Source organism: Hyla sarda, chromosome 1 (genome assembly GCF_029499605.1).
Source record: "Hyla sarda isolate aHylSar1 chromosome 1, aHylSar1.hap1, whole genome shotgun sequence".
In the NCBI taxonomy this organism is placed as follows: domain Eukaryota; kingdom Metazoa; phylum Chordata; class Amphibia; order Anura; family Hylidae; genus Hyla; species Hyla sarda.
The window spans coordinates 138,451,886-138,470,079 of NC_079189.1; the positions used below are offsets into that span (position 1 = coordinate 138,451,886).

General features: G+C 42.8%; 1 protein-coding gene across 1 annotated transcript in view; it reads left to right on the forward strand.

The window, feature by feature from the left end:
- The first annotated feature begins 541 nt into the window (after positions 1-541).
- Positions 542-18,194, forward strand: part of MAP9 (microtubule associated protein 9) — a 111,911-nt gene continuing 94,258 nt past the window's right edge. Inside the window, exons 1-4 of the mRNA XM_056562132.1 lie at positions 542-700; positions 6,411-6,540; positions 9,897-9,993; positions 12,374-12,658. Coding sequence (XP_056418107.1) covers positions 6,460-6,540; positions 9,897-9,993; positions 12,374-12,658 — 463 coding nt within the window. The 5' untranslated portion in view covers positions 542-700; positions 6,411-6,459. The remainder of the gene's footprint in view (positions 701-6,410; positions 6,541-9,896; positions 9,994-12,373; positions 12,659-18,194) is intronic.

Genomic DNA, 18,194 nt, shown 5'->3' on the forward strand with positions numbered 1-18,194 from the left:
TCTAGTTAGGTATGGTGCTGAATTCATCATACGGCAAGCGCCTATTTGAACCATTTGGCGCAAGAACACACACACAAAAAAAACACGACTGCACCTATAACAACTCCCTAGAGGAAAACATCCTTTTAAAAAAGTGTTTTTCAACCAGCGTTTCTGAGGTTGTTGCAAAACTACAACTCCCAGCATGCCCGGACAGCCAAGGGCTGTCCGGGCATGCTGGGAGTTGTAGTTTTGCAACAGCCGGACGAACAGTGGTTGGGAAACACACTAGCTTTCTCAGTGAGATATTTTTATCCCCTGTACAAGACTCGACCACTAGGGGGCAAAAAAAAAAAAAAAGTCCTTTTACAATTTACAGGATAGAAAATAGCTCCCGCACATGAGGAAGCTATTTCCTATGCTCAGAAAGGACAGGGTCCCTCTACTGGCTAGGAAGCAATACTACAGCACCACACGAGACGCAAGCTGTTTACAGCTATAACGTTATGACGCTTAGGCTCCTCCCCCTACGCAGGGACACGTGCTCCTTCCGTTACCTGGCGTCGTTGCCTAGTAACCAACACGGCTTCTCCTGCCTTATCCCGAGAAAGATACCACCCGTTATCGGGTACCGGAAATTTTCCTCCATCTGATATTACTGGCGATGAAGAGATCATCGACATAGAGCAGCGGAGGGCAGCAGTGGCGTCTACATCAGCAGGTGGGGACCATGGGACTGTTATGGGGGGATCCAGGTAATACCTGAGCACTATACTGTATATATACAGCAGCTTTTAGGATCAGTCGAACCGCACCATGTGTACAGGGCTCACATCACGCTCTGTCTTCCCCGACCTGTAGATGTGGCAAGACTACAACTCCCATCATTCCCGGATCGCTGAAAGCATAATGGGAGTTGTAGTTTTGAAAAAAAAAAAATTATAATAATTTTATGATACTTGATAAGGGGTTAATAAATATATGAAAATGCGAAGCTATTAACTAAAAAAGTATTTATTAAAAGTAATACAAATAAACCCAATCTATATGAATAGGGCAGTGATCTCTTAAACTACAACTCCCAGCATGCCTGGACAGCTGATGTACTAGTGCTTGCTTGTTTATTGGCTGATGGCGGGGTCTTTTTTACGTGATGCAATTATTGGCCGTGTAAGAGCATTTAAAGGGGTACTTCGGGCATTCTGGGAGTTGTAGTTTTACAAATGTGTCAAATGACGAGGGGTTAAGTGGGTTATTTCGCCAAGACTGTGTTATTGCATTCATTTAATTTTTTTGCCACGTTTTACTGTAAATGACTGAAATCACAGTAAAAATGACACATAATTGCAGTAAAACGCATGATTTCTACTGCAATTTTGGTTATTTTCTACAAAAACGCAGGCAGTAATTAGTTGCGGTATGGCTAATTTGCCATAAAGAGTGAACACGGCCTTAGAAAGGCACTCCGGCAAATGGGAAAAAATAATAATACTAGCTATATGAATGACAGATATAGTTTATATAGTATAGCAGTGGTCTCCAACCTGCGGACCTCCAGATGTTGCAAAACTACAACTCCCAGCATGCCCGGACAGCCGTTGGCTGTCCGGGCATGTTGGGAGTTGTAGTTTTGCAACATCTGGAGGTCTGCAGGTTGAAGATCACTGTAGTATAGGATACATTTAAGCTAGTAGAGCATAGAATTAAAGGGGTACTCCCATGGAAAACTTTTTTTTTTTTTTTTTAATCAACTGGTGCCAGAAAGTTAAACAGATTTGTAAATTAAAATGTGGATTCAAGTAGAAAACAGACATGGTGCACATCTACAATCTTGCATAATGATCTGATTGCTTCTCAGCATAATATCAAAAACTATCAGGTTGTTAGTATACATTTTTGATCAAAAAGTACAAGCCCACTCGCCACTTCAAGGCCACCTATCCAGAGTGGGTCCCTAACGTCCCTAGATTTGTAAATTACTTCTATTAAAAAATCTTAATCCTTCCAGTACTTTTTAGGGGCTATATACTATAGAGGAAATGCTTTACTTTTTAGTGCTCTCTGCTGACCTCTGCTGTCCATTTTAGGAACTGTCCAGAACAGGAGAAAATCCCCAAAGCAAACATATACTGCTCAGGACAGTTCCTAAAATGGACAGCAGAGGTCAGCAGAGAGCACTGTGGTCATGACATCAGAAAAATCTAAAAAGTAAAGCATTTCCTCTGTAGTATACAGCCCCTAAAAAGTACTGGAAGGATTAAGATTTTTTTAATAGAAGTAATTTACAAATCTGTTTAACTTTCTGGCACCAGTTGATTTAAAAAAAAAAAATAAATAAAAAAGTTTTCCACGGGAGGACCCCTTTAACCCCTTCCCGACCTATGACATACCTGTACGTCATGGGTGGCAAGGTGTTCCCGACCCATGACATACAGGTACGTCATGAACATTACTGCCGCTACTCGCGGCATCCCGCAGCGCCCGGAAAGATGGTGGCTATCACTGATAGCCAGCCATCTTACCGTGCGACCACGGGGGGTTTCATCCCCCACCCTCCCCAGCGATCGCTGCTATCAGCTGGTCAAATCTGACTAGCTGATAGCAGCGTTTCGCTATGAAAATACTTAGCAGCGCGGTGTGTGAGTTCCGATCACGGGGATCGGGACACACACCGCTCTGCTAAGTTTCCCTGACCCGTTCCCCGGCGTCACTTACCCGTCCGAGCGGTGTCCCGAGCGGTCCCGGCGTCCTCCATGCGGTCCCGGCTGCGCTGCGTCCCGGAGGTGAGTTTGCAGCAGCAGTGCGGCATCTTCATTGGCAGCAGTGAGATCGCCGTAAAGCGATCTCACTGCTGCCTCTGAGAGTTTCAAAACTGCAACTCCCAGCATGCCCAGACAGCCTTTGGCTTTCTGGGCATGCTGGGAGTTGTAGTTTTGCAACATCTGGAGGCCCACAGTTTGGAGACCACTGTATAATGGTCTCCAATCTGTGCTCTTCCAGATGTTGCAAAACTACAAATCTCAGCATGCTCAGTCTGTCCAGGCATGCTGGGAGTTGTAGTTCTCTAACATCTGGAAGAGCACAGATTGGAGACCATTATACAGTGGTCTCCAAACTGTGGACCTCCAGATGATCCTTCAGATATTGCCGAACTACAACTTCCAGCATGCCTGGGCAGTCTGGGCATGCTGGGAGTTGTAGTTTTACAACAACTGGAGGCACACTAGTTGGGAAACGTCCGTTTCCTACCTCAGTGCCTCCAGCTGTTGCAATTGTTGCAAAACTATAACTCCCAGCATGCACTGACAGACCATGCATGCTGGGAGTTGTAGTTTTGCAACAGCTGGAGGCACACTGGTTTGGAAACACTAAGTTTGGTTGCAAAACACTTGAAAGTTTATTACTTAACTTAGTGTTTCCAAACCAGCGTTCCTCCAGCTGTTGCAAAACTACAACTCCCAGCATGCACGGACGGCCAAAGGGCATGCTCGGAGTTTGCAACAGCTGGATGTTTGCCCCCTCCCCCCAATGTGAATGTACAGGGTACACTCACATGGGCGGAGGTTTACAGTGAGTTCTGCAAGTTTGAGATGGCGCAAATTTTGCGCTGCAGCTCAAACTTCCAGCGGCAAACTTGCTGTGAACCTCTGCCCATGTGACTGTACCCTAAAAACACTACACTACACTAACAGTGACCTAAAATAAAAAGTAAAAAACACTACATATACACATACCCCTACACAGCCCCCCTCCCCCCAAAAAATGAAAAACGTCTGGTACGCTACTGTTTCCAAAACGGAGCCTCCAGCTGTTGCAAAATAACTCCCAGTATTGCCGGACAGCCATTGACTGTCCAGGCATGCTGGGAGTTTTGCAACAGCTGGAGGCACCCTGTTTGGGAATCATTGGCATAGAATACCCCTATGTCCACCCCTATGCAAATCCCTAATTCAGGCCTCAAATGCGCATGGCGCTCTCTCACTTTGGAGCCCTGTCGTATTTCAGGGCAACAGTTTTGGGACACATATGGGGTATCGCTGTACTCGGGAGAAATTGCCTTACAAATTTTGGGGGGCTTTTTCTTCTTTAACCCCTTATGAAAAGGTGAAGTTGGGGTCTATACCAGCATGTTAGTGTAAAAAAAAAAATTTTTTTACACTGACATGCTGGTGTTGCCCTATACTTTCCATTTTCACAAGAGGTAAAAGGGAAAAAAGACCCCCAAAATTTGTAACGCAATTTCTCCCGACTACGGAGATACCCCATATGTGGGCGCAAAGTGCTCTGGGGGCGCACAACAAGGCCCAGAAGGGAGAGTGCGCCATGTACATTTGAGGCGATTTGCACAGGGGTGGCTGATTGTTACAGCAGTTCTGACAAACGCAAAACAATAAATATCCATATGTGACCCCATTTTGGAAACTACACCCCTCACGGAATTTAATAAGGGGTGCAGTGAGCATTTACACCCCACTGGTGTATGACAGATTTTTGGAACAGTGGTCTGTGAAAATGAAAAATAAAATTTTTGATTTGCACAGTCCACTGTTTCAAATATCTGTCAAACGCCAGTGGGGTGTAAATGCTCACTGCACCCCTTATTAAATTCCATGAGGGGTATAGTTTCCAAAATGGGGTCACATGTGGGGGGGTCCACTGTTCTGGCACCATAGGGGCTTCCTAAATGGGACATGCCCCCCAAAAACCCTTTCAGAAAAACTCACTCTCCAAAATCCCATTGTCGCTCCTTCCCTTCTGAGCCCTCTACTGCGCCCGCCGAACACTTTACATACACATATGAGGTATTTCCTTACTCGAGAGAAATTGGGTTACAAATTTTAGGGTGATTTCTCTCCTTTTACCCCTTGTAAAAATTCAAAAATTGGGTCTACAAGAAAATGCGAGTGTAAAAAATGAAGATTTAGAATTTTCTCCTTCACTTTGCTGCTATTCCTGTGAAACACCTAAAGGGTTAAAACACTAACTGAATGTCATTTTGAATACTTTGGGGGGTGCAGTTTTTATAATGGGGTCATTTATGGGGTATTTCTAATATGAAGACCCTTAAAATCCACTTCCAACCTGAACTGGGCCCTGAAAAATTACGATTTTGAAAATCTTGAGAAAAATTGGAAAATTGCTGCGGAACTTTGAAGCCCTCTGATGTCTTCCAAAAGTAAAAACTTGTCAATTTTTTTATGCAAACACAAAGTAGACATATTGTATATGTGAATCAATATGTAATTTATTTGGAATATCCATTTTCCTTTCAAGCAGAGACTTTCAAAGTGAGAAAAATGCTAAATTTTCAAAATTTTCATGAAATTTTTAGATTTTTTACCAAGAAAGGATACAAATATCAGTGAAATTTTATCAATAACATAAAGTAGAATATGTCCCGAAAAAACAATCTCGGAATCAGAATGATAAGTAAAAGCATCCCAGAGTTATTAATGTTTAAAGTGACAGTGGTCAGATTTTCAAAAAATGCCCAGGTCATGAAGGTGAAAATGGGCTGGGTCATGAAGGGGTTAAGGGGGAGTCTAGCTGAAGACCACATTGAGATTTGAAGGCCCTGCACCTTTCTTCTCTTTATTTTTATTTTCTCCTTCCCCAGCCCCAAGGTTTCAGGGGGTTTGTAAGTATTATTGGTTTGTAAGTGTGGTGAAAAAAAAAAAAAAAAACTAAAAAAATAGAATTCAAATAACTATATGAATAAGGCAGTAATCTCTAAATTGTGGGCCTCCAGCTGTTACAAAACTACAACTCCCAGCATGCCCGAACAGCTGATGTTCTAGCAATTGCTTGTTCATTGGCTGATCACTGGGTCTTTTACATGAGGTAATAATTGACCTATTCCGTGGAGGCGATGGGGCAACTGTGGTGGTTAAACTCAGGACCCCAGGACAGGCAGGGGGAGAGAAGCGGGTGTTGGCGGCGGCGGCGGTCTCTGGCCCGGCCAAAGCCGCTGCAGTTCATTGATTTAAAGCTCCCGCTTTAAATAATTGATCTGCAACGGCTTCTGCCCCGCCGGGGGGGGGGGGGGGGTGAAATATACCGATATTCCGGTATAAATTATCAGCTCTCGGCCTGAAAGGTGACAGATTATCGGTATTGGCCCTAAAAAATCTATATCGGTCGATCCCTAGTTATAATTCTCAAGACCAGTTTGTAAGAGACAGGCCCCGTTCTGGAGATTGCGGAGGGTCCCGGCGGTGTACTCAATAGCTGCACTTTTATAATTCAGTGTGGGATCTATTGCGGTGGTCTCCAAACGGTGGACCTCCAGATGTTGCATAGCTACAACTCCCAGCATACCTGCACTGCCGAAGCCATAATGGGAGTTGTAGTTTTGCAGAAGCTGGAGTTTGGAGACTTAGGATCTATTGTATCCATGTTTATATGTTAATCCTGGTTGTGGTTTTTAACAGGAGGGGGTAACACACACCAGTGGAAGACCACTCACCACAAGAGAGAGAGATGGATGAAGAAGACGAAAACCTCTCCACTTTCCTAGCTTACACAAAGAGCCCCAAGACAACAAAAAGAACATCCTTTCAGGTATAGTATTTACTGTCTAGGATAGGAGTGATTTGTCCTTCCTGATAAGTCATACACAGTAGAAGCATTCAGCAAGTCCGGATACACAATACAGGCCGCCCTTTTGTTGGCTCCATCATTGTATCTTGTCATAGGAAGCTGAACACTGGTTTCTATTGTGCTGATTTTCCATGAGAAAATGTTTTGCTAGAAATGTAGGTAAAGCATCAAAACAGTTTCATGTGTTTCGTTCGGTCACTGTGATGCCCTGAGTGGGTCAGTTTGTCTACAAATACATTATTAATGCGACAAGACAAAAACAAAGTTATTAAAGGAGTTATCCAGGAAAAAACTTTTTTCTTTATATCAACTGGCTCCAGAAAGTTAAACAAATTTGTAAATTACTTCTATTAAAAAATCTTAATCCTTTCAATAATTATCAGCTGCTAAAGTTGAGTTGTTGTTTTCTGTCTGGCAGCAGTGCTCTCTGCTGACATCTCTGCTTGTCTCGGGAACCGCCCAGTTTAGAAGAGGTTTGCTATGGGGATTTGCTTCTAAACTGGGCGGTTCCCGAGACACGTGTCATCAGAGAGCACTTAGACAGAAAAGAACAATTCAACTTCAGAAGCTCAGAAGTACTGAAAGGATGAAGATTTTTTTTAATTGAAGTAATTTATAAATCTTTTTAACTTTCCAGAGCCAGTTGAAATATGAAAAAAAAGATTTTTCTTGGATAACCCCTTTAAGAATGCGTAGTACAGTCCAAAGGGCTACAGAGGCACGTCTACATGGGGTTATGATCTTAAAGGGGTGTATGAATTAGGAACTTTGATTTCAGATACTCAGTTACTTTAAAAAGAACATTCCAGTATTAACCCCTTAACGACCACAGACGTATATTTACGTCCGTGGCCGGCTCCCGTTATGTGAAGCACGCTCCGCTTCGTACTTGCAGGGTCCCGGTTGTTATCAGCAACCAGGACGCGTGGGGCTAATACCGGACATCGCTGATCGGGCTGATGTCCGTTATTAACCCTTTAGGCGCCGCGATCAAAGTTGATTGCGGCATCTAAACCGGGAGAAAATACTGCAGGCTAGCTCAGCGGAGCTGTTCGGGACCGCGGCATCCCGAACAGCTGAGAGGACAGCGGGAGGCGCCTTACTGTTTGATTGCTCCAAGCCTGAGATTCAGACTGGAACAATCGAGCACAAATTACACTGATAAAAAAAAAGTTAATACATTTGACTAAACCCCTTTCCTGAATAGAAGTTTGAATCATCCCCCTTTTCCCAATTAAAGGGGTACTCCCATGGAAAACTTTTTTTTTTTTTTTTTTAATCAACTGGTGCCAGAAAGGTGCCAGATTTGTAAATTACTTCTATTAAAAAATCGTAATCCTTCCAGTACTTTTTAGGGGCTATAGACTACAGAGGAAATGCTTTACTTTTTAGATTTCTCTGATGTCATGACCACAGTGCTCTCTGCTGTCCTCTGCTGTCCATTTTAGGAACTGTCCAGAACAGGAGAAAATCCCCATAGCAAACATATGCTGCTCAGGACAATTCCTTAAATGGACAGCAGAGGTCAGCAGAGAGCACTGTGGTCATGACATCAGAAAAATCTAAAAAGTAAAACATTTCCTCTGTAATATACAGCCCCTAAAAAGTACTGGAAGGATTAAGATTTTTTAATAGAAGTAATTTGCAAATCTGTTTAACTTTCTGGCACCAGTTGATTAAAAAAAAAAAATATATATATATATATATGTATATAAAACTAAACATATGTGGTATAGCCACATGCATAAATTTCTGAACTATAAAAATATACTGTTAATTAAACCGCACGGTCAATGCCGTACACAGAAAAAAATTCCAAAGTCCAAAATTGCGTATTTTTGGTCACTTTGTATACCCTAAAAATTTTTTTATGAAAAGCGATGAAAAATTCCCAACAAAACAAAAATGGTACCTATAAAAACTTCAGATCACGGCACAAAAAATTAGCCCACATATAGCCCCATCTGTGGAAAAATAAAAAAGTTATAGGGGTCAGAAATTGACAATTTTAAACATACTAATTTTGGTGCATTTTTTTAAGTAGTAAAATAAAAAAAAATATATACATTGGGTATCATTGTAACCATATGGACCTACTGAATAAAGATAGGGTGTTATTTTTACCGAAAAGTGCACTGCATAGAATCGGAAGCCCCCAAAAATTAAAAAAATTGTGTTTTTTTAATTTGTACAATTTCGCCCCACAAATAATTTTTTTCTGGTTTCGCCATAAATTTTTGGGTGAAATGATTCATTTCTGTAGGTGCAAAATTGAAAGCGTTTTGATTTTTAGAAGGTGAGGTGGAAAACACGAAAGTGCAAAAACCTGCGGTCCTTAGTAGGGATCGACTGATATTGATTTTTTAAAGCTGATACCGATAACCTGTGAACTTTCAGGCCGATAGCCTATAACTTATACCGATATTCCGTGCATTTTAATTCCCCCCCCCAAATATCGTTGGTGAAATTTGGGTGCGTGTGTGTGCGGGTATACCCTGATAAACTGTTTCTGGCGCCGGGAAGCCGCTGCAGATCATTGATTTAAAGCTTTAAATCAATGAAATGCAGCAGCTTTTGTGGGGACAGAGACCGCCGCCGCCACCCGCTTCTCTCCCCCTGCCTGTCCTGGGGACCTGTGTCCAACCACCGACGCTGCCCGATTGCCTCCCCCTGCCTATCCTCTGGCCAGCCACCGCCGCCGCTGCCCCATTGCCTCCCCCCATCCCCGGTTTTATAATTACCTGTTCCCGGGGTCCACGCTACTTCTGGCTCCGGCAGCGTCCTGAGCTGTCACTGTGCACCGAGCCACTGACGGTGACGTCGCGTTGAGGACGTCACTCGTCATTGCGCAGCGCACAGCAACAGCGCAGGACGCCGCATGAGCCAGAAGTAGCACGGACCCCGGGAACAGGTAATTATAAAACCGGGATAGGCAATGGGGCAGCGGCGGCGGATGGACTTAGGACCCCAGGACAGGCAGGGGGAGAGAAGTGGGCGGCGGCAGCGGTCTCTCGCCCCACAAAAGCCACTGCAGTTTATTGATTTAAAATGCCCGCATTATCGGCAAGGTAATTGCTGATACTGATAACTTAGAAAATCGTGAATATCGGCTGATAATATCGGCCAAACCGATAATCGGTCGAGTGGGTCAGCTGAGCAGATTAAGATTCTTATTGTTTATTTTACCCCTTGGAGCCCAGAGGGCAGTCCTAATCAGTGAATGACAGCTACCTGTGTAAGCTAACATATCGTTTATAGATTGGAAATTATTATTATTTTTTTTTTCTAGTTACATGATATAAGATTCTCTATTGTAGGATGAGCTGAAGAAGGCAGTTAGCGCTCGAGTATCACGACAACAAGCAGTGGAAGAAGACAACTACTCAGATTACTCTGAAGAGTTTGAAAGTGACGGTATGTCATGTTACGGGATTACTTCATGTGTTTAAAAATATAGAAACCATACACCTTAAATAGCCAGACATATCTTCCATTTACCCATTGTACATCAGCTTGACTGAGTGTTAAAGGAGTACTACAGTGAAGGACAATTTATCTCCTATCTAAAGGATCGGGGATAAGTGTCTGATCGCTGACGATCTGACTGCTGGGACCCCCGCAATCTTCTGCCCAGTGCTCCAGCTCTGCTCATGCACAAAGTAGGGGTCGGCATGTGTCCTCCATTGATCTCTGCATGAAAGCCAGAGCGCTGTATTTGTGTCTCCCTGGCTCTCCCATAACGATGAATGGAGACCGCATGCCTAGCAGTCAGACCTTTTGAATAGGGGATAAATCGTCCTTCACTGCAATACCCCTTTAATGTGTTGTAACTGGATAAAGGGGAGGTAGGCCGCTGCCAGTCTTCTCTGATGTCGATCTATCTCCCGGTTTTTATTAATTAAATAACAAGAAAAAGGCAAAAGTTGGGCCGTTGGTGGCGCTGGTCCTGACTCCTTCCTCCCGACACAATCTTGTCGGGATTGTGTCGGGAGGAAGGAGTCAGGACCAGCGCCACCAACGGCCCAACTTTTGCCTTTTTCTTGTTATTTACACTGCTGGGACATCACCTTTGCTCCAGAGGACCGTGGCTGCAGACCTGAGACATCACCTAAGGCTATCACAGATGTTGTGCTCTCAGCACAACGAAAATAGGTGAGTGTTACAACTTAAATTGTTTTCATCTCACCTATAAACATCCTTCACTAGGGGCGCATATCCCTGTTTTTTTCTTCTACTTTCTTTATTAATTAAATAACATCAATGCTGTACTGATTCTTTGTCCCCTCACCATACAGTCTCCAAAAAGTGTGCACAGTGTGCAAAGCTTCCTGTTTATTTACTACTTTTATGTAGCATTGGTTTTAATTCATATTACAAGCAAAATTACATCAATATTTAGTGCATACAGTGTAATTCCATTTGCACTTCGGTGCTCCAAGTTCATCTTAGCACTTATGTAAGTCCATTCACGCTCTGATATCTGTGAATCAGGTGGGGTCTAGTAAACATTACTTTTGAAGTGTTTGTACATCATCTCCACTCTGTGGGTGGCTTTAACTGTGGGGGCATGGCCCTGGCCTTGAAATGACTCCAAACTCAATTCTGTTTAAACATTTGCCATTTCTAGTATTTTGTAATCGTTTTATCAATCTTAAAGGAATATTCCCATCTCATAAAGTATATGTCATTACTTTATGATCAATAGGATCTGACCTCTAGGACCTCTACTTATCCTAGGAATGAAGGGGGGACAGTGGAGAAGTGCTACATTTACTTTTGAGTTTTTGCCTACACAGCGAGGCCCTGAACACCTAGTTGTACAGAGAACTGCAGTGTAGCCTCATATAAATGAATAGGATAAGGCCAGAGGCAGATCTCTGCACAGTTGGGTGAATGGGAGCACTGATATACTGATATACTTGGGAACAATCCAACATACTCTCTAAATGGAAGTGATAAGGCGAGTGCATGCTTCTTCTGGTTCCAGCCAAGACCAGGATTATCATGTACCATTCCTCTACATGTAGATAGATGAGATTTTCTATTAAAGGGGTACTCCGCCACTAGACATCTTATCCCCTATCCAAAGGATAGGGGATAAGATGTCAGATCGCGGGGGTCCCGTCGCTGAGGACCCCCGGGATCTCGGCTGGAGCACCCACCTGTTGCGGCTTCCGGCAGCGCCAGAGGCTCTCATCCTAACGCCTCACGACCACGTTGACGGGAGATCGTGATGCCACGACTCCGCCCCCGTGTGATGTCACGCCCCGCCCCTCAATGCAAGTCTATGGGAGGGGGCGTGACAGCCGTCACGCCCCCTCCCATAGACTTGCATTGAGGGGGCGTGACGTCACACAGGGGTGGAGTCGTGACATCACGATCTCCCGTCACCGAGGTCGTGAGGCATTAGAATGAAAGCCTCCAGCACTGCCGGAAGCTGCAAAAGGTGGGTGCTGCAGCCGAGATCCCGGGGGTCCCCAGCGGCGGGACCCCCGCAATCTGACATCTTATCCCCTATCCCTTCAATAGGGGATAAGATGTCTAGGGGCGGAGTACCCCTTTAAGGGAGTTTTAGGGTCCCAGGGGTTGGATCTCCCTGATTATAAATATCCAAGCAATATGCCATTACTTTGTTATCTGGTAATATCCCTTTACTGACTGATCCACTGTTAATAGAATTGTATGTAGCCTTTGAATAGTTTATATACATGTATTGTTAACAAAGTCAATTTTCTACCGTCATTTTATGCTTTGTGCTTCTTACTGAAGTTTAACTTTATATGCTTCATTTTAGACAGTTTAGATGAGTCCTTTGGAAAGACAAAAGTAATTGAGTCCAAACTACAAAAAGATTTCCACTTCTCTGACAGTGAAGAGGAGCAACATGGAAAAATATCTTTCCTTAAAAAAAGCACACAAGAAGAAAAAAGCTTCAGCAAGTATTCTGAAAAAAGCAAGAATACTGAAAATATCAGCCAAGGAGACTATGAAGATTGGCTGTCAGAATCCAGACTCAATGACAAAGAGAGAAAACCCATTCCAAAGCCCAGAGAATCCAGGATCAACAGCTCCCCATCAGGTAAGAGATGTGCTAGAATATATTTACGCAGTCCGTTCACGTGAACAGGAGAACGCCAGTGTACCCTGCACATGCTGCTACTAAAAGTACAGTAAGTGCAGGTATGGAGCACATGTAAACTATGAAGAGGCTGCATTACTCACATGAGTGCTGTGGTCTCTTCAAACATCCGATCAGTGGCGATTACCAAGAGCTAAACTTACATTGATGGGCTCCCCTGTAGATAGGACATCACATTTGGAAAGCTAGATAATTTGATTATAGTAGGAGTGGTATAGGAGAGAAAGCTGAAAAAGTCACTGCTGAACCACCATAAGAAAACATGATTGTGAAATGGGATTTTATTGAGCTCTCATACCCTTATATATAGTATTTGGCACTATTTTTAGAAAGTAGAGTAAACATTTTACTATGTCAGCTTCCATACTATTTTGGACTCTCGGTCCAAAAGATTTACTGTAAAATGCTAGTTTAAGCACATCTGCCGCTATGTGGGAATGCTACATTTCAGAGAACCAATTAGAGACATGCTTTCGAAAGCAATGTAAGGCAGTGCTGTTCTTTATCACTAGATGGCAGCAAAGTCTTGTGCACTCATTTCTTTTATTAAAGCACTAGCTGAATACCCAGCGTTGCCCGGTTTTTCCTTCCTAATCCTTGTTGGGGAGGAAAATCAACAAAGGAGGAAGCTTTTGACTTCATATCTAATCCTCATATATTGCTGTCATATCCCAACCCCATATCCTGTCCTCATATCTAAACCTCATATCCCGTCCTCATATCCAGTCCTCATATCTCAACCTCATATCCAGTCCTCATATCTCGACCTCCTATCCTATCCCGACCTCATATGCTGACCTCATATGCCGACCTCATATGCCGACCTCATATCCCGACCTCATATCCCGACCTCATATCCCGTCCTCATATCCCGTCCTCAGGTGGGACTGATTTGTAATAAAGATATTGTAAGCTGAAAATAGAAGGGGACGTGACTTTGTGTGACTGGGCATGATTTTCAAGCCAAACCGATGCACAAAAAGGGTAGAGAATAAAAGGGGTGGGGCTTAACAGTGGGCGTGTCTTTGTGAGATGTGATGTGAGATGGGTGTGGCTTGCAAGCCAGACTAACACATTCACCAGGAGATGCAGAGCGGAGCTTGTGGAGTAAGGTACTGGAAGTACCATATACTTGCATGGGACTTGAAACAAAAACCCATCTTTTATATAAGGGTGTAGGTAAGGGTTAATTTAACTATAATATATTTTTATTTGACATATAAGTAATACAGTCATGGCCGTAAATGTTGGCACCCCTGAAATTTTTCAAGAAAATGAAGTATTTCTCACAGAAAAGGATTGCAGTAACACTTGCACACTCTTTGGAATAAATAACTGAAATCAGCCGCTTCCTATAAGCATCAATAAGCTTCTTACACCTCTCAGCCGGAATGTTTGACCACTCTTCCTTTGCAAACTGCTCCAGGTCTCTCTCATTGGAAGGGTGCCTTTTCCCAACAGCAATTTTAAAGGGGTATTCCAGGAATCTTTTTTATTTGACTATGCTACAGGGGCTGTAAAGTTAGTGTAGTTCATAATATAGTGTCTGTACCTGTGTGTGACATTTTTTTTCACAATTCTTCTGTGATTTTTCACCCCACTATTTATTTTTAAAAGCTTAGTCAGTCAGCTGATGACGGGGTGCCTGTCTGCTTCAATGGGTGGAGCGATTGCTTGGTGGGAGAGAGATCAATCTGCAACTAATGCAACAGCTGCAGGCACCCTGATTGAAAACCACAGGTCTTTTGTTTCAATGGGTGGGGTGGCTGATGTGTGGTAGGGAGGAAAATGGAATTGTGGGATTTGTAATAAAAAAAAAAGGAAAGTCAAACAGGAAAAACAAGTTCACAAAAAGCTAGCCACAGTGTTATGGTAATATCAAGACATAGCCATTAAGCCCCAAGACAAGCGCAGATCCTTCCTAAGCATGTCCATTACTGTCTGCCAGGTACGTACTAAAATCACTTTATTGTGGATAACCCCTTTAAGATCTCTCCACAGGTGTTCAATGGGATTTAGATCTGGACTCATTGCTGGCCACTTCAGAACTCTCCAGCGCTTTGTTACCATCCATTTCTCGGTGCTTTTTGACATATGTTTGGGGTCATTGTCCTGCTGGAAGACCCAAGATCTCAGACACAAACCCAGCTTTCTGACACTGGGCTATACAGTGCGACCCAAAATCCATTGGTAATCCTCAGATTTCATGATGCCTTGCACACATTCAAGGCACCCAGTGCCAGGGGCAGCAAAACAACCCCAAAACATCATTGAACCTCAACTATATTTCACTGTTGGTACTGTGTTCTTTTCTTTGTAGGTCTCATTTCAGTTTCTGTAAACAGTAGAATGATGTGCTTTACCAAAAAGCTCTATCTTGGTCTTATCTGCCCACAAGACGTTATCCCAGAAGATTTTGGCTTACTCAAGTTCATTTTGGCAAAATGTAGTCTTGCTTTTTTATGTCTCTGTGCCAGCAGTGGGGTCCTTCTGGGTCTCCTGCCATAGCGTTTCATTTCATTTATATGTCGACGGCTAGTTTTCGCTGACACTGATGTTCCCTGAGCCTGCAGGACACCCTGAATATCTTTGGAACTTGTTTGGGGCTGCTTATTCACCATCCGGACTATCCTGCATTGACACCTTTCATCAATTTTTTTTCTCTTCCGTCCACGCCCAGGGAGATTAGCTACAGTGCCATGGGTTGCAAACTTCTTGATAATGTTGCGCACTATGGACAAAGGCAAATCTAGATCTCTGGAGATGGACTTGTAACCTTGAGATTGTTGATATTTTCCACGACTTTGGTTCTCAGACAGTTCTCTTCACTTTCTGTTGTCCATGCTTAGTGTGGCACACTCAGACACACACTGCAAAGACTAAGTGAACTTCTCTCCTTTTTTATCTTCTTTCAGGTGTGATTTTTATATTGCTCACACCTGTTACTTACCCCAGGTGAGTTTAAAGGAGCATCATATGCTTGAAACAATCTTATTTATCCACAATTTTGAAAGGGTGCCAATAATTTTGTCCAGACCATTTTTGGAGTTTGGTGTGACATTATGTCCAATTTGCTTTGTTTACTCCCTTTTTTAGTTTAGTTCCAATACACACAAATGGAATAAACATGTGTTACTGCAATCCTTTTTCTGTGAGAAATGCCTCATTTTCTAGAAAAATTTCAGGGGTGCCAACATTTACTGCCATGACTGTATGTGTACCAGGTATTAATGAAATATCTCCAGCCGTACGGAAGTTATGTGGGAACATACATTTCCCATAGATTTGCATGGGACTATAAACAAAAACCCCGACCCTCACAAATGGGGGTAGTTAAAGAGGTTATCACCCATAAGGTGATTTTAGTACGTACCTGGCAGACAGTAATGGACATGCTTAGGAAGGATCTGCGCTTGTCTTGGGGCTAAATGGCTATGTTGTGAGATTACCATAACACTGTGGCTAGCTGTTTGTGAACTAGTATTTCCTGTTTGACATCAGCCACCCCACCCAATGAAACATAAATGAGCTGCATCCATTCAAATCAGTGTGGTTTTCAATCAGGGTGCCTCCAGCTGTTGTAATAGTTGCAGATTGATCCCTCCACCCATTGAAGCAAACAGGCTCCCTGTCATCAGCTGACTAGTGAGTCAGGTCTCAGCCGCATTGCAAGCTGGGAAATATCTGAGACAACAGTCATTTTGTATGCTGGCAAAAATAAATATTGGGGTGAAAATCACAGAAGAATTGTGAGAAAACCGTCACACACAGGTGCAGACACTATATTATGGACTACACTAACTTTACAGCCCCTGTAGCATAGTCAAATAATAAAAAAAATCCTGGAATACCCCTTTAAGGGTTAAATTAAATATCCTATATTTTAAGTGGACATACTGTATATGTAACATGTGACCAAGTATTATCGAACTATCTCCAGTCTGTCTGGAAGTTATGCAGTAACATATATTTCCCATAGGCTTGTATGGGACTTTAAACACAAACCCCGACCCTGGCAAATGGGGGTGAGTAAGGGTTAAAATACCTATCCTATGTTTGTTGTTTGCAATATAAGTAACATGTGTGCCAAGTTTCATGTTAATATCTTTAGCCGTTTGGACGTGATGCTGGAACATACACATATACATACACATACACACATACATACATACATACACACATACACACACACATTGCGGGGGATTTATCAAAGTTGTCTATGTCCCGCATCAATATAGACCAAACTACAGAGGGTTAGGCCGGTCTATTGTGCGCTTCATTTATCAAAAGGCGCACAGCTCTTGATAAATTCTGCGCACTGACTTCGGGACCTACAGTTTCGACTGTATTTAAACCTGCTGCAACACGGTCTGACATTTCAGCGTACTTTTAGTCAATGCGACTTTTCGCCGAAAAGTCGCTGTTGATATATTCAGCACTAATGCATCTTGCCATCTAAAATAGACTAGAATTCATCATGTTCTAAAATTTCTCTAAAGCAAAAGTCGCAAAAAAGTCACACATATTTAGACTGCGACTCTCTGTTCGACAATTTTAGACGGGAGAAAACAGTCTAAATCCTTTGTTTTATATATATATATATATATATATATATATATATATATATATATATATATATATAGAAAAGCAAAGGAAGAGGCAGCACTCCTATAGCAATGGTGAGGTGGGTGCAAACAGATGAGGTCCATGTCACGGAGCTCGTAACATTAATATTGCGAAAGAAACTGTAGCACTCCCAGAGTAATGGAAAACGGTGTAGAAGTTTATTCCAACTTAGGCATCAAGGCAACGTTTCGGCTGCATGCAGCCGAAACGTTGCCTTGATGCCTAAGTTAGAATAAACTTCTACACCGTTTTCCACTACTCTGGGAGTGCTACAGTTTCTTTCGCAATATATATATGTATATAGATGCACTGCTGGCCTTTAGCACTAGATGGCAGCAAAGTCCTGTGAACTACTTTCCTCTTTTTTTCCTGTAAAAGTTTGAATTCCTCTCACTATACAGCTGTCTCAGCAACTTTCCTCCTTAGGGTATGTTCACACTGAGGAATTCAAGAGGAATAATTTCAGTCAGGAAATTGTTGCCTTCTGTCATTTTATCCATCAAGCAGAATTTGAGCAGAAATGAAGAGAAATGAAGGAGGAGGCTATTTAATTCTACTTTTCTGAATTCTGCTTGAGAACGATGTCGGGCAGAATTTTTTTTTTCACCATAGACTTCTATTGGATTCTGCTCGTTCTTCAAGTGGAAAGGAATTCAGCGTCGGAATTCTGCTATCAGAATTTCCGCAGTGTGAACAGGACAGCGGGAAAAACATTAATGTCAATGGTCAATGGGCAGAAGAGATTCATTTGGAGCGGAGAATTCAAGAGGAATTGCTAGAGTAAATTCCTCTTGAATTACTTAGTGTGAACGGGCCCGTAGTATTCCTATATAACTGTCTAGGTACCGTA